Here is a 24815-nt window from a genome sequence, read left to right as displayed (position 1 = left end):
TGTGAAAGAAAATAGTAAGATATATATAATTTGGGACGTTCTTGAATGCATCTGCATCAGCAGAGTACAAGCTAAATGAAAGTTCGCTGACCGAGACGATGACGACGGCGCGAATACGAAAGGTTTTATATTTTATGGAGCCAGAGTATAGTGAACAGACCGTAACTGTGGCCGTGACCGTGACCGAATTGCGTTTACTCTGACGACTGGCTAGCCACTATATTACTTCTAGTCTAAATACTCGATACGTTACTATTTCTATGTTAAAATTAATACAATTTAACATAAATCTTAACGTCACTTAATAATATCATTATGACACTTAAATAGCAGGAGTTATTATAAAAAAAAAAAATTATAAAATAATATAATATGTAAAATTTATATTTAATTTCATAACTGTTCGACGGTTACAACGGCATGATTTATAAATTGACATATTTTCTAAACATACATGGAATTTTTTTATTACTATTATTATTATTATCATTATTATTATTATTATTATGTGTGCGGTCTCTACAGCTTATGGACTTATTTAAATTTCTTGTATCTATTCCATTTGTTTATTCTTTTTATTAAAAGCATTTTAAAAAGAACTGACGTATATCCATAATATAATTATCGATGACAAAGATGAGGCACTCTTATTTTGTCACTGATTTAATTTCATTTGCAACATCAAATTATTATAAATTTATTTATTTTTCATTCACTAAATTTAATTTAAATAATGGCTGTATTTTTACACATTTAATTTATTTTACGTCCAAATATAGCACCGAGAATTCTCAGCAATAATTAAATAGACAATGACTTTATTTATGTATATGAAAGTGCAAAATTTTTGAATTATAGTATCTATAACTACAAAATAATACACTTAATTTGTTTTTTTTTTTTTTTTTTTTCATTATATGAAATATCCAATTAATTTTAAAGTACATCAGATAGTAATGATATCTTATCGATATCAATAATACACTTGTTTTTTTTTTTTTTTTTTTTTTTTTTTAATTCTAATGATAGTAAATTACATGGCATTCATTCTTACTATTTGTAAAAATTAATTCTAACAAAAAAAAAAAAAAAGATGAATTTATCAATTGGAAAAAATCATTTTGGCAATTCTCTTCGTCAATATTTATATAGGTATACATATATATATATTATAAATGCAATTATTTAATTTCTTTATCAGAGTTTAAGGCTATGGTGACTTGACGTGATTGCGTAATGCAATACTTGGAGAAAAAAAAAAAAAAAAAAAAAAGAAACAAAAAAAAAAAATAATAATTTCATAAAATCTACTCTTTCCAATCTTTTTTAATATCAAACGACCATTCCCATTTCAGATGTTCATGTTTATCATCATCTGTAAATAAAGAACTGACGGTATACGATCCACGAGCCATTACTCCAGCTGGTGCATCTTCTGCTGGTGTTGTATAAGATTGTATTTCAGTTTTAGGTGGATAAGAGCCAACCATATGTGTCATTTTGTCCACTAAAAAATAAAAATAAATTATTTAATTATGATAATTTTTATCTAACGAAGATACATCTAAGACCATATTTGTTAATATACGTTAACTTGTTACCTGTCACTCCTTTAAAGGATCCAGTTAAGCGTAATTTATTTTTTACAGTACAAGTATTAGTAAATAGTAATTAAATTATGACTTAACATAATCAATATTATTTAAATAAAAATAAATAAATAAATAATCTTACCGGGTACTCCAAGCCTGTAGGTTTTTTGAATGTATTTTAACCCATGAACAATTTCCCTCTGTACAATAAAATCAATACGAATTCGATAACTGACACCTTCCTTAATCACAAACGTTTGTTTTTTTAACTGAGTTAGATCTTTAGTTAAATCTAATTCCATATCAGGTCTTCCAGCCACACAAAGGGCTAATTTTTTAACGATTACTTTACGTGGATCATTTGAATCTACAATTTATTAATAAAATAAATTATAATTAAATCATTTTACATAAAATGAAAAACTAAACTAGAAAATAAAAACATACCAACGACAATTCCGCCAGATTTAGCTTCCCCCAATAACGTCTCTTTATATTTTCGTAGACTCTCGTCATCTTTATCAGCCTCCAAAATTTGTTCTATCGTTTTCTCCGGTGGTGGTTTGTAATTAGACTCAACTTCTAATTCTTCTTCTCTCTGATTGTCAGCATGATCTCCAGTTGCGTCTGCCATACTTAATCTCAGTATTCTAAAAAATATTCGAAATAAAAAAAATATATATATACACAATTTATTGTCAATGTCAAATAGAGACCTCCTGGACTGTAAAATTAATCGTGATTTAATAATCTTATAAAAATATTAAAAAAAAAAAAATTAAGTAACGATTCTTAATAACATTAGTTTAAGTAAAAGAAAAATACATTAAAATTAAATAGTGAATCCTGTCATAAGCAAGTATGAATATACTAATTTAATTGACAATTCAATGACTTTTAAAAATTGATATTTAATTATTCAAGTAATTATAAATTTTTTGAATAAAAATTAAGAGTATGATTATATTGATAAGATATTTATTGTAAATATTATTGTAGAATAATAATAAAGTATTATTTTTACTTACCACGATCACACACACGACACTCCTCTGTTGTCACGGTCTCACTCGGCCGCAAATCGTCGTCGGCTCAGACATACGGAAAAGCAACAACATGGCGGAGTCATAATATCAAGGGCGGGTTACTTCCTGCTTTCGTATTCATTTCATTTTAACTCTCACTATTTATTTTTATTAATATACAACAATATTTTACACAACATTTTCATATTTATTGTTATTTTAATACATCAATTATTAAATCGTATATTTGAGAAATTTATAAATATTTCAACAGAAAAGAAGGGGGAGGGGAGAATAATCAATAATTAAATCAGCAAGTATAGTAATGAATTAATCTAAATGTTATATATTTATATTTGATGATAATGTATCGGTTATTTTACATATATTTATTTACATACTAAGCGCGGTAAATTTAAAAGCATAGAATCATAAAATTTTAATAAATAGTTTATAAAATATTGATTCTGGAGTTAATAGATAATTAAATTTTTTGAATTTTTTTTTCAACAAATAAATTACAAAAAAAAAAAAATATGCACATGTAGAAAACTAAAAAAAACTACAAGTGTAATTTCTTAAAGTATTTTTTTTTTTGTAATTTATCATTTTTAAAAAATTCCAAAAATTATTAGACGTCAACTAACTCAGTATCATAAAATTTTGAATGATTCTAAAGTTAGGAGACAATTAAAAATATTTGGATTTTTTTTTCAAGAAATCAATTGCAAAGAAAAAAAAACCAAAAAAATGCACATGTAGAAAATTAAAAAATCTAAAGCTGCAATTTTTTAAAATATTTTTTTTTTTTATAAATGATCGTTATTAAAAAAATCCAAAAATTATTAAACGTCTACTAACTTCGGAATCATAAATTTGGATCCTGAAGTTAACAGGCAATGAACAATTTTTGAATTTTTTTTTAACAAATAAATTACAAAAAAAAAATATGCACATGTAGAAACTTAAAAAAACTACAAGTGCAATTTTTTTAAAATGCTTTTTTTTTATAATTTATCAATTTGAAAAAATTTCAAAAATTATTAGACGTTGACTAACTCAGTATCATAAAATTTAGATCCTGAAGTTAACAGGCAATTGATAATTTTTTGAATTTTTTCAAAACGATAAATTATAAAAAAAAAATAAAACTAAAAATATGCACATATAGGAAATTAAAAAACTACAAGTGCAATTTTTTTGTTTATAATTTATCATTTTGAAAAAATTCCAAAACTCATTAGCCCTCAGTTCTTTATTACCGCTAACACTATATTACCGTCAACTTTGGACCAGCCTCGTCAATCCAAGACATTCTTAATCCTAAATGTAAATTTTTGAAGGCCATCTATCAGTATGTGCAAAAATAAGGGCGTTTATTTTATTTGAATAGACCACAGCTATAAAAAATTAAATATTTTAATGAAAATTATTAAAACCTCTAATGTAAATTTATGTTGTAGACTGTCTTTTTTTTCTTTTTTTTTTTATATATATTTTGTGAATGTAAATTATATTTGTGATTATCCCCTTGCTATGGGAATATTTTCTCCCTAGAAGCAATAAATTAATAATAATAATAATAATAATAATAATAATAATAATAATAATAATAATAATAATAATAATTAGCCATCAGTTAACTTCAGTATCATATAAAATTAACTTATTTATTTTTTAATAATTCATGACAATGTTTTAATAATTTATCAAGACCTGTTTGATTTTTAAAATTATTTTTACATTTTATTATCTTATCTGCTAATAATTCTGGATGAATTTTTGCGAGTTCCATCATGGCGGCTAAAATTATTAAAAATAATATAAAGAAAATGTAACGACTAAAATAAATTAATAAAATTTTTGTTACTTACAGAGCATCAAATTTTGAAATTCAATTTCTGGATCATCTAGATGAACAATCATAGTTGTATATAAATAATCAATATGACTTTTTCCAAAATCTAAATCATAATTTTTAGATAATGCTCGCCAAACAAATACAAGAGCTTCCACCGCTCCACGTCTTATATCATCACAACCATCATCCAATCTTTTAATAACTGCTGGATAAATTTTAATAACATCATCGTCTGATATACAAGATAATTTCAAACCAATTTTTAACGTTAGATATATTGCTCGTAATCCATACAGTCTTGTTTTTTTGGCATTGTCTTCAATCAATGACATTAAAATTGGTAAAAGTTTTTCAAAAATAGGTATCAATTTTTTATCATTGAAAATGTCACTGGAATCATTTTCTATGTCACTGAATCGTGATTTTAATTTATTGCTATCAATTGAAGTTGAATCATCAAAAAGAGCACATAAACAACCAACAGCTGCAGTTCTTAAAGTTTCAGAAACCTTACCAGCCGACCAAATTAATTTCGGCATCAAAATATTATCAAAAAAATCTATAATAAATTCCGTTGAGTTTTTTATTAGTTTCAATGTTTTATGTCGGTTTTTAAGAAAATCTGATAGTATGATAAAAAGTTTAAGACGTAATTCAGCATCAGAATCATTGTTCATTATGTCTTTTAAAATTGGTAAAACAATATCCATATTCTGTGCAGTTGCTGACTTTGCTTCTGTTAAACATAATTTAAATATATAAACTTCTGGACTATACATAGTCCAACTTTTTGATGTATTTTTAATATCTATTAAAATTTCGCGTAAATTATTTTCAAATAAATCGTCAAAATTTTCACTCATTGTAATAACAATCAAGCTTTCCATTAGTTGCTTGGCAAAAATTTTATTATCTTCTTGCTGTGACATTGACCAAACGGTAAAAATGATTGTAAACAAATAATTCGATATTACATTACAGTCCTAAAATATAAAACATTTTTAATTTTTGCAATAAATATTTAAAATTAAAATTGTTTAGAAAAAAGTTACTTCTTTAGAAACACTCATGATGGCTTGACAACATCGTAAAATTTTTTGTTGATAATCAGCTTTTTTGTTGCGACAAATGTGTGATAATTTAAGAAAACTTCCAATATCTTCGAGTTTATTGACAAGAGATTGACGTTCAGTACAACGTAGAAAAGCAGCAAAAACTGCTAAATGACCAGCAGAAATATTACTATCTTCTAAAGTTGGAAGTACTAATCGACAATAGGTTTCAGGTGGAACAAAGTAACCCATATATTCTGCAGCTATTATTACATTATCTACTACCCTCAAATCTTGATCGTTACAAGCTCTAAAAATATATTTACTTTATCAAAAAAATCCACATGGAAATCCAGCCTAGATTCCTATGTGAGATCTCACATGGCGTTTTCGGAAAGATTCCCATATGGTTTTCCATAAGAATCCAGCATAGATCCAGATATAGATATAGATTTTTACATGGGTTCCTATGGGAATCCGCACGATGCCAAATCCATACAGGAATCTAGTATGGATTCCCATGTGGATTTTTACGATAATTTCCTATGGGAATCTGCACCATTTCAAAATCCATATGGGAATTTTATATGGATTAGAAATTAGGAATATTAATTAACCCGTAATCAACGGGTACATTGACTCTCTAGAAATACTTGAACGTTTTGAATTTATCTGCCCCAAAATGGGCCTACGACATAGCCGGCTGCTAAATACTACAAAATCCTCCAAAAACTATGCCCGTTTTAGGCCTATCAACAGAATATCTAATTCGGTCAATGCTATCTGCTCGGATGTGAACTTCTTTGGTCGTCCTTATTCATCCTTTCGAACGTCTGTCAAAAAGCTGGTACTGGAATACAACGACTAACCACGAACCCCTCCACGTGCAATCTTTTTGTCTTCATTATTTTTGTATATCTGTTATTCTCCTTTCATATCGTATGTAAATTATTATTTTACATTGCCGATTGATGTTAAATAAATAAATAAATAAACTTTCCTGGAGTACAATACCTTTATACGGTTCCTAATTTAGTGTTTTATTAAAATTATTCGTAATTTCTATAAAGATCTATTACTTCTTGAGTTAATTAATAAATCAATAACTTATTACAAATACTGATATAAAGAGTATCAATAAATTAATTTTTTGTTAAAAAGTATTTTGCCAATAGAATATTAATCTGTTCTTTTATTCATATATGCGTATCAATAGACGATAGACATAGAAACCCAGATTCCTGTATGAATTTTCTACAAAATAATCCATATATCCAAGTTCCTAAATGGGAATCCAAGAGCCCCAAATTTCCTATATGGATTTTCCATATTGGAAGCCAGATATCCATGATTTCTTACATGGATTCTTATGTAAATCTATACACTTCTATATTTATTTCTATGATTCTTATATAAATTCATACTTTCCTATATGGATTCCTATGGATTCCAATGTAAATCCACATGGATTTTTTTGACAGGGTAGTGTTAACAATATTATAATAATTTAATTTAAATCTATAAATTACCTATACATTCCTGGGAGTAATTTTTCAATGTGTTGTGTAATATCTTCTTCAGCATTTAATGTCAGTACTGCTAACAATTGAGCAGATCTAACGCGAATATCAGGCTTCCAGTCTCCAAGTTCTCTCACTATTCCACCGACAAGTTTACCAATATTTCGCTGAACAATTAATCTGCATCCCAAGTTTGGTCTTTTAACTAAAAAAAAGTAAATTATTTCAGCTCATATACAATTCTTTTTTTTTTAATTATAAAATAGAATAGTTTTCATCAACAAACTGTTGGGTGGATAATGATCAAGATTTTCTGTCAAGAAATCCATTTTGTCTTTAATTTTTTCATCGGAATCATTTTCTTGTAAAAAAAGGCATCCAGTTGCATCCCAGAGCTCATGAGCTTTTAATCGTATTTCCATAATTTCATCATGGAGACCAGTGACCAGAAGTGGAATTAATCTGTACCACCAACTATATCTATCTCGTAAATTTAAAAGCCAGTAACCAGCAACTTCAATAACAGCTAAAAAAAATAAATGAATAAATAATTAATTAATTTAATTATTAATGTTATTAATTATTCATAAAGTGCAGAATGACATCAACAAGTTAAATAACTGGTGTGAACTAAATAGATTGAGTCTAAATGTTAAAATTTTCTCGGCGGTTAGAGATCAGTAATTACCAATACTACATTGGTAACAACTTGATCTCACAGGCGGATGGAATCAGAGATTTGAGTATACGTTGATACAAAACTAGCTTTCAACAAGCACCTGAACAATGTTACACTCAAGACAAGCAAGATCCTGGGAAACATTCTGAGGTCTAGTAATGATTTTACTAGGGGCAAAACCCTGTTTAAATTATGTGCTACTCTAGTAAGACCAGTTATGAAATATGGGTGTATCATTTGGTTTCCGATTCACAGATATCGGATTGACGAGCTTGAAGCAGTGCAGGCCAAATTTATTAGGCACATCAGATACCGTCTTAGACAAAGAGGAATTTTCATGGATCGGGGACAGACTTATGATTATGTGGGCTGTAAGGGGCTGGTTGACAGAAGGAAGTATCTGACACTTTGTTATAGGACGAGTGTAATAAGGCTATTTAGATATTCCAAAAGTGTTAAGTCGATTAAATTTTGTGTTCTGTATTACACATACGTGTAAAAACTTGTATAATTGCCGAGCAGCGTTAATGAATAAAAAAATTCTAATACCTGTTCTGACGGCTCCACTTTGATCAAAAAGTCTTTCAGCTAATGGTGTTGAAACTTCTTCAATAGATTTATTATTCCCATACTGAACAACATCGCCAATAGCTTTAACACTACTCACTCTTACTCGATAATGTTGATGAGTAAAATTACTAAGTATTGGTTTTATCAAAATTTCACTTTTAGAATAAAATTGAACGGGAATAGTTTTAGCAAGTTCTGAAATAGCCTCACAACTTTCTCTCTTAACTTTTGGATAGTTATCAGTAACAGTTTTAGATAAAATTGTTACAAAATCATCAATATAAACAGATAAATGATCTTTATAAAAACTTATTATTAAACGAAGAAGATTAATACAATTGAGACGAACTTCTTCTGAAGGTTCTAAAAGTTCTTGAGAACCCAAACGACGAACAAAAATAGGAATAATGTACATAATATTTTTTTCAATAATTGGTAATGAATTAATAAATATTTTAATTATTTCAATGGCTAAATCACGACAAGATTCTGCCGGGTCAGTTAATATTTTTACCATATGCTTATTCATTATTTGCCAAATTTCTAAAATTTCACGTTCACTCCATTGCTCAGCATCATCACTAACGATGTCACGTAGTTTCTCTAAAACTTGTAATCGTTTTTTCTTATCATCAGACTGTAGAGATACACAAATTTCACTTAATTTCAAGTTTTCTATTCGTGACATTTTTTTAAATTTATTTCAAAATCAATCTTTCAAATAAATATATAATTACGTTGCATTAATAACAGATATTCGTTGCTTAGTTACAGTATTTATTACTATAGAAACGTATATATTTATTTTTTCTAAATTACTCTTATGTTTACTAAAAAATTTTTTTAAAAAATAAGACTTATTCCAGTCGAAAAATTTATTTTTTCTGTTGACACACAATTTATTTGGACTTTTCACAATAACTTCAACTACATTATTGATATACATCTAGAAATATTATGTGATATATGCCATGATTATTCTTATTTAAATATATTCTTAATAGTTATTCTCTTTTTTTTTTTTTTGTTTTAATACTCATAACATAAAAGATATAATGATATCAATTATTATTTAAAGGTAAAAATGGAAGAAATCAATAGATTTCTACACTTAAATACTAGTTGAATTATTAATATCTAATACCTTCAGTTTACAAAGAAAGTTTACATGATTTTCGAAAAAAAATAAATAAATATTATAGAAAAAAAAAAAAACTATAGAAAAAAAACGAAGATTCAGGATATTCTCAGACAGTGCCTCAACTTTTAAAAAATTTTCAATGACTCAATTGTCAAGCGTATCAAAATTTTATCGATTGTTTAAAAAAAATTAAACCCTAAATGGAAAAAAGGACAACGTATAATTTCGCCGAAGTACAGATTTAAAAAAAAATTACTTACAATTGATATCAATGGGGAGTTAAACGAAATTTGGAAAATAAATTTCAGTAAAATGTTGATGTCAATTTTATAATTAAATTTTCAAATTTTGTAAGTTAAAATTTATTAAACAAATTTTGTTTAACTCCTAATCGATAACAGCTGTAAGTAATTTGTTTTAAATTCTACATCTCAGCAAAATTGTTACTACGTTGTCTTTTTTTCAATTAAAGTATTAATTTTGTTTTAATTCATTGATAAAATTTTAATACGGTAATGAAAACTGAGACATTTAACATTTTTGAAAAGTAGGGGGCACTATCTGAGAATACCCTTAAATATAAAGAAATATGATATTTCAATTATCGTAAAACAGCGAAAAAAGAAAAAAAAATAGTATACTTAGCAATATAAATTAATAAAAAAAAAAAAAAAGTCTAATAGTAGTTCGTTTCAAAAATTCATTCTTTCTTCTTGTTTGTGATTGTTTATCGAAAAAATATATAAAAATATCATATAAAAATTGAGGAATATACATAACCCTGATCTGGTCCCTAACACGGAACTGTTGTATGTTTTAATATATATTTCCATTTTGTATTGATTATTATTTTTTTAGATTTATAAAACTTTCATTACTTTATGTCAAATAAAGTTATTTATTTATTTTTTTTTATTCTCCATTATTTAAGGCGACGATCCTTTTCTTGACTTTATACTTAATATTTTATATCAAATAAAATATTTAGTCTTCAGTAGTGACATTTTTGAACAGATAAGACATTGATTCTTTGTTATGAATACGACGAATAGCTTCGGCTACTAGAATACTTATATCGACGGTTTTAATTTTTGAGCATTGGCTCTTTTGAATTTCATGTGGAATAGTATTAGTAACGACAACCTGTAAATAAACAAAATTTATTATTAAAAGCCTTATGTTTTTTTAATAAAAAAATAATAAAAAATAATAACCTCATCAATAGGTGATTCGTCAATGAGTCTTGGAGCATCTGAACTAAGGAGTCCATGTGTAGCAAGAACATAAATTTTATTAGCTCCTTGTTCTTTTAAAACTTCGGCTGCAGCAACGAATGATTGAACATCATCTACCATATCATCCTGATATAAATAGTAATTAATAAAAATTGAAATTGTTACGTTATTATTTAATTACTGGTATTATAAAATAAATGAAACGTACGACCATTATGGCAATACGACCATTCACATCACCAACAACATTTATTGGTGGTTTTTCTTTAGCTGGATGAGATGGTACACCAACACCAACTTCCATAGTTCTTGACGATAACAGTACAGTTGGTGGTGGCGAATTACGTCCGTCATTCATATCAGACTCAGATTCTCGTTGTTCACCATGAATAACAGCTATTCCAACTCGAAGTCTTTCGGCATAACTGGTGGCTTTTTTCGCACTTCCTGGATTTTTTGCAACTATTACAGAATTACGGTAATCTGGTACCTATTTAATGATAATTCAAATTATAATTTACGAAAATTATACAATAATAATTAGGTGAAAATTCCATTTAAAATTAACGGGAAATAAAATTAACGTTAATTATATGAAGTCAATTTTGCAATCGAAATTTTACCTTAGTAACAGTAAGGTTGTAGTTATGTGACTAGTAATTGTTAATTATCAAGAAAAATAAATCGTTGAAGAATGTGAAATTTTTGATATTTGGTAACTATATGACTTTTACAGATTAGTTGTTCGTTAGGGTGGTCCGTTTGGAATTATTTTTTTTTAACTCCCACTTCAAAATGTTGTAAACATTGAAAAAAAAAATCCCTGTGAGTTTCAGCCTCTAATTTTAATTTTAAGTACTTGATATTTGATTTTGAAGTTTTTCTATTTAAAATATATACACGCGAAAAAATGAATTATAGATATTAGTAATTGATAACTAATAATTTAGAATGTGGTCATAATTTAATATTATTTCAAACAATAATTTCATGGTTTTATTGAAGATATTATAATAATCTTAATTTAAATATTGAAATTTTAAGTATATATGTAAATAAATCATGTTACAAGTAATAGGAATTACTGTTTGGTAAATAAAAAAATGAAATTATAATAATTTAACGTTTCAGCTTCAACATTCGATGTTTGGAACATTTAAGTTTATAGTAAAAAAGTAAAAAATTATTCAATATGACAAATAAAATTTTCAATGTCGAACAATTGATTTTATGTAGAACGGTATATAATTATTACTTTTTTCAAATTGTCAAAAATTATATTTCAAGCGCATCAGTTTTTATAGTTTGAAACAATAAAATTTTACTTGTGTTTGTAAGCTTTTAATGTATGTGAAAGAATTAACGTAAATTATTACTGATGCGCGGCTGTATTTATATGGCAAGATGACGTATTTCATCATTTCAAACAATAAAATTTAAAGACCAAGAGTGACTATTTTTTTTTCATTTCAATATATTTTAAAGAATCATTCTTATACTTTTTTGCTTTCAATATTATATTTTTTATGAATTACCTTCTTCGATGCGGGTTTCTTGTTCAAACAATAAAAATAAATTGAAAATCCGAATAAAATTTATCATTTATTTTTTGGCGTGTAGGAAAGTTCGGATTTTTCTTTTCAATTCTCTATAGCTCAGCTGCATTTCAAGTTATTGGGTCACCTTTTACGGTATTTTGTAGGTAATTTAATACTCATCATAAGTCTCCGAAGTAATTTTACGAAGATTTCAATCGTTTTTTCTATATTGGTTCTGAAAATCATTTCTTAAATAATAATTTGAGTTTTTAGTTGATATTGACTTAATAACGAAATTTACGTTCACGTGGTATAGGGATTTTATTAATTTTTTAAATAAAATATTTTTTAAATAATTCGACCAAATGCTTTTTAACTTCAATTTTAAATCAATCAATAATTTTCTTTCTATTAATTCAATTCATTCATGAAAATAAAAAGGATTAAAATTCATGAGCTTCGAAAAAATTTTTGACAAATATTTTATTTACAAAATTGATAAAATCCCTATATCACGTAAACGAAGAGCTTGAGCTACTAAACTAAGGAGACATTTTTGTAAAAAAACAAATTTCCTAAAAAATCGTCACCTGCATTTTTACTGTAAATTTAGTTATTTAGTCAATGTCAACTAAAAACTCAAATTATTATTATTAATAAAATGATTTTCAGAATCAATACACGAAAAACAATTAGAATTTCAGCAACATTACTGAAGAGTTTTTTAATGAGTATTACAATACTTACAAAATGCCATAAACGATGATGCAATAACTTGAAATGCGGCTGAGCTATAACGAATTTAAAAAAAAATTTTAACTTTCCTAAACGGAGAGAAATGTTGGCTCGAAACCTACCAATTTTTACCATACTGTCGACTAAACTTGAAACAAGAAGTGAAGTATGCAAAAAGTTATTATGCTCTTATAAAAAATGATTATGCCACATCACAATTATTATAATGTATGAAAGTGTTATTAATGCTTATCGATAAGTTTCTGGGGCGTACTAAGTATTGTGATACAGCACAGTAATTTTTCGTATGAGCACAATAATTTTTTAGATGTTTCACCTCCTGTTTCAAGTTTGGCCAACAGCATAATAAAAATTAATAGGTTTCGAGCCAACATTTTTCTCCGTGTATGTATTTTAAATAGGAAAACTTCAAAATCAAATGTAAAGTACTTTAAACTAAAACTAAGAGCTGAAACTTTCAGGGATTTGTTTTTTGAATGTCTACAACAATATTTTGAAGTCGGAGTGAAAAAATAAATAGTCGTTCCAAACAGACTACTCTAATGTTTATGACTTATTAAAATAATTTTTTTTTTTTTAAATTTTGTGTCTTAATATTGTAGAGCCTTGAGGAAATCCCTGGTTAAAAATACTGATTGAAAAGAATTGAGAAGCGGTCATTCCATGCAAACTGTATATCCATATATTCAAACAAAAGAATAAAAATTATTGAAAAAAAATCGAATTTCATCATTTTTTTAATTCTTTTCAATCGATATTTTTCAACAGGAATATCTAGCACGAAAAATTGCTTTCATGACAGAAAAAAATGAAAATTTAATTGTACTACTGTAAAATAAAGATCAGAATATCTTGAAATAATCTTGAGTTTCTTCGATTAAGAAAATTATTTTGAATGAAATCTTCCAATTTTTGCGCAAAAAATCAATTAGAATGAAAGTTTTTAATAGCATAATTTCTGGTGGTAAGAATATACTATTCAAAAAGATTTTTTTCCCTTTAGTGTAATCACAAAACGTTGGTCAAAAATAAAAAATAATCGCACATATCTAAGTGTCCTTATTTCCCGTAAATTGTAAGTGGAGTTATACTGGGTATGGACCTAAACAAGAATATCAAGTGGAAACAAAAAAAAACATACACTTTCTTGAATATACTGCAGAAGGAATGGACTAGCACGCAAGTTATCGACAGGACAATCAAAAAATCCTTGAATTTCTTTTTGATGAAGGTCCATTGTTATGATATGTGTAAGACCACTTTTACACATCATTTTTGCAAGTAATTTAGAAACAATGCAACCACGTTTACGCATTTTGCATTGTTTTGAATAAGGTAAATAAGGAATTACACCGATAATGTTTTTAGCTGACGATGTTTTACAAGCGTATGCCATTATTAATAATTCCATTATGTTGTTATTAACATCTTTAGTGCCTGTTTGAATTATATAAATATCTTTTCCCCGTACAGAATCAGCAATTTCGACCATTGTTTCTCGATTTGTTTTGTAGTAAACAAAACACCCGCCATTTTTCACACCAAGTCGGCTAAGAAAAAAAATCATTTAAATTTCTTTTTTAAAAAGTACTACAAATAAATTACAATAAACGATTATAAAATAATAAAGATATTTATTTTACTTGGCAATTAATTCAGCAAGCTCAGGATGTGAGTTTCCCGATACAATCACAATATCCGAAGCAGTCGATTTCTCCATTTTACTATAAATAAATTTATGTAAACAATCAGTTTACTTCTTTTTTTTCGCATAAGAACCAAAAGTTAGTGTATTTATTCTATAAATTATTTTTAATAAATAATTCTTCTTACCTTTGATATAATACTCGATAATTCTTGGTTTTAAATCAAATGTTTATTGATTAAACATTTGTTTTATATTTATCAATGACCTGATTTAAATATTTTTATTAAGTAAAACAAAGTTTAGACTGTAAATACGTATTCGATATCCATGAGTTTACAATGTTTTTTTTTTTTTTTTTTGTTAGATTACTGCTTGCTAAACCTTGCAAACATCAGCTGGTTAATCAATAGTCTCAACTATCATTTTAGTAAATACGTATTTACCCTAGAATATCTGGGATTTTTTTATTTTAAACTATTGTTTTAATTTTATTATAATTTAAAAAAGAATGAAAAATTATATTTAAATGTTTATAAACATTCCTGTTCTTGAAAGATATTTTTTAAATATAAGATTACAACTCGCTCATCAAAAAATAACAACATAATATAACACTACAATACAACAACAATACAACACAAAAAACTGGGAGAGTAGAGAGATACCTACAGAGTATATTATACATCAATACCGGGTTTATTATCAACATATGACAAATTAGCTGTCATTGTACCTCCCCGTATGAAAAAGCAAAATTATATTCGTCAAAATACGTTGCTTAAAACAACATGAATTTGAGGTGCTTCAAGTTAATCAATGTTGTTATAATCATAGTATACGGTTAAAAAATATAAAAAAAAAAAATATTAATAGTAATAGCAATCTAATTGGAAAACTTTTAAAGTATTACGAATGTAAATACAATTTTAATTCAAATTTTATAAAAAAAAAAAACTATGGAATTTTTTGATAGGGTTCTGATTACAAAAATTTTAAAAGCCAATGTATTTTAACTGCCATAGCAAAGTAATACGATTTGTGCATTACACCTTAATAACAGGTTGTGAGGCCTACTCATACAAAGAATGATGATCGGTCGATCATTGGGCTATGATATGGTTCGATAATAATTGGATATATAATTTTAGAAACTTTTTAACTCTAGAAGTGTTAATATCAACGACTAGCAGAATTAACATCACGATGTTTATTTGTCGTTCCTTGAATTAAAATAAAATAAACAAATCATATCTTATTTAGTAAGATAATTATTTATTTCAACCATAATCCTTGTATGACAATTAATTTTTTCAAGAATGAAAACCGCCCTACAATCAATAAAGCAAATAAATAATTTGAAGAACAAGATTTGAGGCTAAATTGAATGTTATGAATAAGTTTTAGATCAATTTTACATAATCCTGATTAAACAACTGAATATGATCGAATTAAACAGAATTAAATTTTTAATTCTATTTAACTCAGATAAATTCTGTTAATTCGGTACCTAATTTAAAAATGAATACTGTCTAATTCGGCAGGAAAACAGAATTTGTCCGAATTAAAATGAATTTAAATAATCCTATTCGGTTTAGTTCTAATTAATTCAAAAATGATTCTTCAATTTCTGGTTCTGAATCCAAATTAAAACGACTTTGAAATTTTTGAGTCGGTTTTATTCTGTTTAATTCAAATTCAAATTTTCAATTCAGTTGAATTCTGTTTTGCAGAATTCGACAGAATATAACAGAATTAAAGATTTGAATTCGGTTGAATTCAGTTGTTTAATCATTTAAATTATGTAATATAGATACAGTTGTTTTCAGTTCAATCTCGAGCTCTTGAAATCGATTAGAACAATACTTTTTTAGGAGCTTGATATTAAAATTAAAATAACTAGAAAATGATGCAGAATTCGACAAAATTTTATCCAAAATAATTTGTAAGAAATAAAATTTTCAACAAAAAAGATTTTATGACTTTTGTGATAAGTCTGATAGATTCGCTACAAAAGTAGAAAAATCACGAAATTTAGTATAATCTGACTTCGAGCTTCAATAACTTTTGAACAGATGGATTTATCAAAAAATGATAAGAGACCTTTTTTTTTAGAGCGTTCAATTTTCTATAAAAATATGTATTGGTCTATTCTATCTATTGATTTGTTAACAAATTAAAAACACTCGAAGTGAAAAAAAAAAAAAAAAATTCCGTGTTATTTGAATGGAAAATCGAATTTTTTAATGACCTAGGTTTGTAATCGATATAGAAATTTTTTTTTTTTTTTTTTTGGGCGAAAATTGTTTTTTTGTGTTGAATTATGATTTTCCTTACATGCACTTAAAAAAATAAAATGTTGCTCCGAAATGACGCACCCTAATGTATATGAAATAGCATAAAGTTGGTAATGAAAATTCACAATAATGAGTGATTTCTTTATTTTAAATATTTAAAAATGACTAATTAAAGTTGAAAATAATCGAATATGATTAAATAAGAATTTTTATGGGAATACATTAAGGTTTTTCATTTTAAGGCAACATATTTTTTTCGATCCTACCTGAAAATCCGATAATTTATAAAAATAAAAAAGAAAAAAATATTGCGGTCGGTATTAAAATTTTGAGTTAATTAGAGGCTTCGCTCTTTGAAAAATTTGATTTTCCATGTATATAACAAAGGGAAAATTTTTTTTCGTTTCAACTCGATTTTTCGGTATTAAAAAATTTTTTTTAGAAAAAATAAATATACAGCTTCTGTAGAGAATTAAATTTGCTACAGAAAAAATTCTTTGAGCAAATACTATCCGACCAACAGTTTTTGAGTTGTAGAGCTGGAAAGGTAAATGTTAATAATAATTGATAATAAATTTTGTTTGAATTTGAATTTTTTAATCTTACAGCAAGTATTATTTACAATAGACGCTATAGAATTGTTAATTTTAGAAACACAATATTTTGTATTTAGTAAATAAATATTAATTTCGATGTATAAATCAGTAGAATTACTAAAAGATAATTTTTTTTTCTTTCATTTCTGAGTTGGTGGTAACATTAATATTTGTTTATTTTAGTATTCGAAAATTACTTTCTATGCATTGCGATAATTCGTTATAAGAAATATTTTTGTTCTTCTTTATATTAGTTAAGCTGCGATTATATGATTCTATTAATTAAATTCCTCGTTCAGCAGTATCATTTACGAAATTAATTAATAATAAAAGAATACAAATTTGTTGTATATTTGTTGTGAAACTTATAAGAAAAACTTGTGGGTCTTTGGTTTGATACATGTAAGAAACTGGAGTTGTACAATTGAGTATTTTAATTATTTGGTTTAAAAAAAAAAAAAAACAATAACAACAACAACAATTTTTTAACAAACACATGATATTAAAAACTAAAATCAACGGAGGAATAATTGATAAAAATTGATGTATTGTTAATATGTTATTTGAATAATAAAACGAAAAAAAAATCAAATTAAATTGTAAAATATGAGAAAAAATGATGAATACACTATAAATATTGTTTGTTAATTTGTATGTAATAAGTTAGAGTAATGAAAATAACGATAAGAAATGAAACTATGTTGGATAATGGTTATTATTTGGTTGAGGCAAATCGTTGAAAGCAGTGGGCATCAAGTAAGGTAGACATATACTCCCGCCTTTGACTCGTGAGTATAGAAGATGTTTAATGTAACATAAAACTTTAAGAAAATTTGTAATTCATTGCAGTTGAATGTTATGCGCATTATAATTATTTAGGATGTTGATTTTATAAAAATAATAATTATAGTATAATACTAGGTCAATATTTCATGTTCAATAATAATTTAATATTAAAAGTATAAGAGAATGAATACTATGAAGTAGTTGACGCTGTTGATATCAAAATATAGTTAGGTTTTGAGTATTTAAAATTTGTGAAATTCAAGAAAAAAAAAAAAAGAGTTTAAAGTAATATTGAAGTAGTACTCATTTCAATAATAATAGAAATTTGAATATGACAGAGTTAGATTGAATAAAGATTTTTAGTACAAAAAAAAAATTTTTATTTAGTTAAAATAAAAAAAATAAAAAAAAAATATACATGATATAATAAAAAATTTATTAAAGTCAAAAAATTTTGTTTGGTATAGAAATTATTAGTTTATTAATAATAGTGTACAATATAGTTTATTGATAAAAGCGTAGCTCAAGTACTACCACAGTTTACCAAGTCATTTGAAGTTTTATAAATGTGATAATACTGGGTTTTATTTGATTATTAATTAATTATAAGCGTTCAAATAAATATGTAAAATTAATAAAAGTTGCAGATAACTTTGTAATTTAATTTTCATTGCGGACAAATAATATCAAAAAAATTTATAAAGATAAACACAAAAAATAATAAAAATAAATTAGCTTTAAATATTTTATTATTGATTTTTTTTTTACAATGTTTGTTTTTTTTTATTATAATATAATTTATCCTGATATGTTACATAAATACAGTTGATGTATGTAGAAAAAACAGATATTTGGGTAATATAAATTTAATGGAAATTAGATAAAAAAAAAAAAATAATAATAAATATGTATTATTTTAATTTAATTTTTTTAAAAAGTTGAATGTTTAGTAAAAACTTTAATTGATTGATAATATATAAAAGTCAAATGAACATGAATAGTTAAAATATTAATTTATAAGATAAAACATTTATGATTAAAACCAATATGTGTTGTAGCTGTTATAGTAGAGTAACCAAAAGTAAACATAAGGAGTCGATTGCTGAATGTAAAAAGGAAATAATATGGAATTTTATAATATATTTGTATGATTACTATTGAATTTGTGAATTAACGTGTACTTGTAATTAGATTAAGGCATTTAAAAAAAAAAAATTAATTTTTATGTTATTATAGTTTGATAATAGTAATAGGGATATTTTGTCAACTAATTTTTTTAGATAATGTTAAAAATTAAAACTACCCTATGATCGATGAAACAAATAAATAGTTTTAAAAATAAGATTTGAGGATAAATAAAATACGATCAATTAGTCTTAAATCAACTTGACATAAATGATGTAATGAAAAGAAATATAATACATAATTAAAAAAATAACTATTTCTTAAATAATCAAGACAAAAATAAAATTAATTTCTATTTACAATAGTTATGTTTATTATAATATAATAGATACTATATTTAATGAGAATGAGAATTGTGATAGTCAGATAATATCAAAATGCACATAGAAGCAAGTCAGAAACAGACATCAGGTGTCATCACGAAGACAGTTCATAAATTCTAAGTCAAATATATAAAAACCAAATAAGTTTAAAAAAAGGATAGAAATATTAAAGAAAAAAAAAAAAAATATAATATAATATTAAATAATATATATATTGATCTATAGTTCTAAGGAATGTAAAAAATGTGAAAGACTGAAAAGTTGTACAGAGGGAAATAAAGTTTAGTCAGTATTTAATAGATATTGCTATATTATTTGGACATAATCAATAAATTACAAAAAAAAAAAAAAAACTTTATGGTTATTATATGTAATTTTAATAAAAAAAAAAATATGTATATATATAAAAAATAATAAAAATTTAACTATTGAAAGTACATTTCATAGCTCTTTAAAATTTATTATTAAATATAACGAAATTAATGAATATTATAAGGTCTATGTAAAGTTGATTTGTATCTGAAAAAAAGTTTAATAAATTTATCGTTAAAAAAAAAATGAATATAAATATATAAATTTATTAAAGTTAAAAGACAAATTTTTTGAGACATAGGTTAGTAGTCTATCGATAATGGAGATTTTTTATAAATTAATTTAAGTTATTGATTTTTAGCCAAAGTTATAACTACAATCGAAACACAAAACAAGTGTTATGGCATTCTACCAAGTTAGTGAAAAACTTTTTAATATAAGATAAAATATTTATATTCAAGAAAATTTTCTTAGCACACACACTTTATTAAAAAAATATGAGCAATAAAGGAATGATTATAATAAAAATGGTATCATTAAAAAATAAATTAATTGAATGATTACGAATTCGTATTATATTAATATGAAGAATAAGAATAGAAATAAAATGTGTAATAAATAAAAATACATTGGAATATATATAATTATTAATAAGGTATATATTGTAGAATTAGTTTACAGAGCAATAAATTTTAGAATAAAATTTTATTCATGTTTTTGAATTTAAAAAAAAAAAAAAATGTTCGTAAATTTAAAAAAAATTGGAAAAACACAGTGAAACTTATAAGAGAACTATTGGGTCTTTAGTTCGATATTATGTACAAAAAATAGATTTATATTTAAACTTAAGTTTCGTAGTAATTAAAGAATAATTTCCAATTCGTTTTATAATAATTGGCAAGACCAAGGCAAAAAACCATTAGTAAAAAGATTAAAATACTTAATTCATGCATAATGGATATATCGTTAAAATAATACTTTAATATTAAAGAAAATTTTTTAATAAATACATGATATTAAAAAATATTATAAACAGAGAGATATTTAATAAAAATAGATATATTGTTGAGAAATAATACTATGTTGTGTTATGGTTATTACTTGGTTGAGGTAATTCGTTAATATTTTGATTTTACAAAAATAATCATAATAGAATACTAATTCAACATTCCATATTGAATTAATAATTTAATATTAAAAGTAAAATAGAATGAATACTTTGAACGATGTTGATATCTAAATATAGTTTGATTATTCAGAGCAGTTGAATTTTGCCATTTGGAAAAAAAAAAAAAAAAAAAAAAAGGGGATATGTTGTGTATAACATAGTTGACAATTTATTAAAGTCGAAAGATTTTATTTGGTATAAAGATTATTATATTAGTTTATTGATAATAGTGTACAATATATTTCAGTTCGCTTTATTGAACATGAAGCAGTTGCCGTCGCTAACTGCGGTCAAAGCGTAACTCAAGTACTACCGCAGTTTACCAAGTCATTTCAAGTTTTATAAGAAATTAAATAAATATTAAAAATTAATAAAAGTGGCAGGTAAATTTGTAATTTCATTTTAATTGCGACTGTTTCATATGATTAGTTATTAATAATTAATATCAACAAAATTTTTTATGTTTTTATTGTAATGTAATTTATACTGTCATGTTATTCAAATATAGTTAACATATGTAGAAAAAATAATAATTGATTAATATAAATGAAAATAAACTTAATAAAGGCTAGATAAAAAAAATAATAAATATATATATTCTTAATTAAATTTTTATTAAAATTCGAATGTTTATTATAAATTTTTATCAATTGATAATATATGAAAGTAAAATAAATAAAAATAGTTAAAATATATATTTATAAGATGATATTGTTGGGAACGAATATGTGTTTTAGCTGTTATAGTAGAGTATCCAAAAGTAATCATAAGGAATCGACTGCTGAATGTTAAATGAAATAATATGAAATTTTAAAATATATTTACATGATTACTATTGAATTTGCAAATTTACGTGTACATACAATTAGATTATGGCATTTTTTTTTATCGAAAAAAAAAAATAATAATAATAATAATAATAATAATAATAATAATAATAATAATAATAATAATAATAAATAATATTCATGTTATTATAAAAATAATAATAATAATAATAATAATAATAAATAATATTCATGTTATTGTAATTTAATAGTAATAGGAATATCTTGTCAATTAAGAAATATACATATCTTAAGTGAAATTATGTTTCAATAATATGAAAGTGAATCAAGATAGTCATGATTTTATTACTTGGAGGATTTATAGTAATCTAAAATTGGGTATAGGAAAAATATTATTATTATCTTCTTTTTATATTCCAATGAAAGTATTTTTTTCTTTATAAAATTATTTAGTAAAATATTTAATTCTAAAATATGTACAAAATTTTTTTCATTACGCTTATCTTTATAGTAATAATAAAAATAAATATGTTAAAAAAAAAGTATTTATTTAAACTAACTTTTTTTGTTTAGAGAATAGCAAATAAATATAATATTATTTATTTTAATATTTTCCAAAAGATGTTTTTGTAATGGTTTATATGTAAATGGAATGCTATCAATATATCAAATGTATACTATACTTATAATAAATTAAAAAAAAAAAAAAAAAGGAAATAATTTATTAAATTTATTTATGATTTTCATATAATAAATGATATGAATTAGTTATTTTATATAGCCGATAATTTTTTTATTATTATTATAATATATTAAACTATTTTAAAATTATTATAAAATTATTTTATATTCAAGTAAAAAAAAAAAAAAAAAAAAAAAAAATAATAATAATAATAATAATAATAATAATAATAATAATAATAATAATAATAATAATAATAATAATGATAATAATAATAATAATAATAATAATACTATGTGTAGTAAAATAAAAAATTTTATATTGAAAAAATTGTGCATAATGAATGAAAATTGTGAAAACATTGTAATATTTTAATAATTTAGGGGAAAATATAAATAATAGCCAAAAGACCAAGGCAAACCATTAGTAAAAAGATTAAAATATTAAACTTGTGCATAATGAATATACCGTAAAAATAATTGATAAAAATAGATGTACTGATGATAAGTTATTTAAAAAAATAAAATGGACATTATAAAAAATATTATTCGTTAATTTATATGTAATAAGTTAAAATAATAAAAATAATGATAAGAAATGAAACTATGTTGGATAATGGTTATTACTTGGTTGAGGCAAATTGTTGATAGTAGTGGGCATCAAGTAAAGTAGACACACTCCCGCCTTTGACTCGTGAGTATAGAAGATGTTTAATATAAAATAGAACTTTAAGAAAATTTGTAATTCAGTGCAGTTGAATGTCATGCGCATTATAATTATTTAGTATGTTGATTTAAAAAAATAAAAAAAAATAAAAAATAAAAAAAAAAAGAGATTAGAGCAATGTTGAAGTAGTGCTCATTTCAATAATAATAAAAATTGAAATATGATCGTCTTTGATTATTTATTTAAAAAAAAAAAATTTTGTGCATAATATAGTTAAAAATTTATTAAAGTCAAAGGATTTTATTTGGAATAGAAATTATTAGTTTATTGATAATAGTGTACAATATATATCAGTTTGCTTTATTGAAAATGAAGAAATTGTGGTCGCTATAATTACGCTCAATCGTAGTTTTAGTACTACCACAGTTTACCAAGTCATTTAAAGTTTTGTGAAAATAATAATACGGTTTTTTATTTATTATTTGATTATTTATTAATGATAAGAGATCAAATAAATATATGTCAAATGAATAAAAAAGTGGCAGATAAATTTGTAATTTAATTTTAATTGCGAACAATTTTTTTTTTTACAATGTTTATAGTTTTATTATAATATAATTTATACCGTTATATTAATTATATTTATTCATATTGAAAACAAAAATGTGTTGTAGCTGTGATAATAGAGTAACTAAATTTCAACATAAAAAGTTGACTGCTAAATGTAAAAAGAAAATAATATTATTATTTTAATATTTTCCAAAAGATGTTTTTGTAATGGTTCATATGTAAATGGAATGCTATCAATATATCAAATGTATACTATACTTATAATAAATTAAAAAAAAAAAAAGAAAATAATTTATTAAATTTATTTATGATTTTCATATAATAAATGATAAGAATTAGTTATTTTATATAGCCGATAATTTTTTTATTATTATCATAATATATTAAACTATTTTAATATTATTATAAAATTATTTTATATTCAATTAAAAAAAAAAAAAAAAAAAAAAAAAAAGACAAAAATAATTTAAAATTTTTATCGAAACAATTAAATTATATAAAAAAAAAAAAAATAATAATACTTTGTGTATTAAAATAAATAATTTTATATTGAAAAAATTGTTCAAGTAGCAACAAGTAATTTAGATACAGGGAGCTACCGTTGTATCCGCCGCCGTTGACGCGGCTGGCAGTAAGCGCGCAACTCTAACTCTTTTAGTCTCCGGCTCGTACTAGTATGAAAGAGGTAGTCAGTTGAAGCGGTTCGAGAAAGCACTGGCGGATACTGACTACGGCGAGATATACAACATCAACGCATCAGTACCACGGGTCGATGTCTATGACTGAATGACTCTTTATGTGGTAAATCGCTACGGCGTTTATATAATA

The 24815-nt window shown here is 24.3% G+C and overlaps 2 protein-coding genes across 3 annotated transcripts; both read right to left on the bottom strand.

Annotated features, from left to right (window-relative positions):
- Positions 1-368: 368 nt before the first annotated feature.
- On the bottom strand, positions 369-9002 carry LOC103572033 (rho GDP-dissociation inhibitor 1). Of its 2 annotated transcripts, XM_053742927.1 has the most exons (9): positions 8279-9002; positions 7337-7576; positions 7060-7255; positions 5531-5840; positions 4492-5461; positions 4306-4420; positions 2040-2230; positions 1735-1959; positions 369-1507 (listed from the first exon to the last, which is right to left on the bottom strand). In XM_053742927.1, the coding sequence occupies exons 1-9, from the start codon at positions 8985-8987 to the stop codon at positions 1308-1310; spliced, it is 3156 nt and encodes a 1051-aa protein (XP_053598902.1). In that variant the 5' UTR covers positions 8988-9002; the 3' UTR covers positions 369-1307. The 2 variants fall into 2 exon arrangements, with proteins under 2 accessions (XP_053598902.1, XP_053598903.1); XM_053742928.1 differs by lacking the exons at positions 4306-4420; positions 4492-5461; positions 5531-5840; ... (1 more) ...; positions 7337-7576; positions 8279-9002 and adding an exon at positions 2621-2878 and having other exon boundaries at positions 2040-2242.
- A 186-nt stretch (positions 9003-9188) lies between these two features.
- LOC103572032 (phosphoribosyl pyrophosphate synthase-associated protein 2) lies at positions 9189-15231 on the bottom strand. Its single transcript, XM_008550416.3, has 6 exons — positions 14803-15231; positions 14613-14693; positions 14111-14519; positions 10884-11165; positions 10655-10801; positions 9189-10583 (listed from the first exon to the last, which is right to left on the bottom strand). The coding sequence occupies exons 2-6, from the start codon at positions 14687-14689 to the stop codon at positions 10425-10427; spliced, it is 1074 nt and encodes a 357-aa protein (XP_008548638.1). The 5' UTR covers positions 14690-14693; positions 14803-15231; the 3' UTR covers positions 9189-10424.
- Positions 15232-24815: the final 9584 nt, after the last annotated feature.

This window comes from Microplitis demolitor, chromosome 2, assembly GCF_026212275.2.
Source record: "Microplitis demolitor isolate Queensland-Clemson2020A chromosome 2, iyMicDemo2.1a, whole genome shotgun sequence".
Lineage (NCBI taxonomy): Eukaryota > Metazoa > Arthropoda > Insecta > Hymenoptera > Braconidae > Microplitis > Microplitis demolitor.
This window is presented reverse-complemented; position numbering and strand designations above follow the sequence as displayed.

Coding starts and splice junctions, on each gene's coding strand:
- LOC103572032 (XM_008550416.3), bottom strand. CDS start 14,689: ATGGAGAAATCGACTGCTTCGGATATTGTGATTGTATCGGGAAACTCA. Junction 14,520..14,612: donor CTTGCTGAATTAATTGCCAA/GTAAAATAAATA, acceptor TTTTTTTCTTAG/CCGACTTGGTGTGAAAAATG. Junction 11,166..14,110: donor TGCAGTATATTCAAGAAAGT/GTATGTTTTTTT, acceptor ATCATTAAATAG/GTACCAGATTACCGTAATTC.
- LOC103572033 (XM_053742927.1), bottom strand. CDS start 8,987: ATGTCACGAATAGAAAACTTGAAATTAAGTGAAATTTGTGTATCTCTA. Junction 7,577..8,278: donor AAGTGGAGCCGTCAGAACAG/GTATTAGAATTT, acceptor TATTTTTTTTAG/CTGTTATTGAAGTTGCTGGT. Junction 7,256..7,336: donor TGATCATTATCCACCCAACA/GTTTGTTGATGA, acceptor ACTTTTTTTTAG/TTAAAAGACCAAACTTGGGA.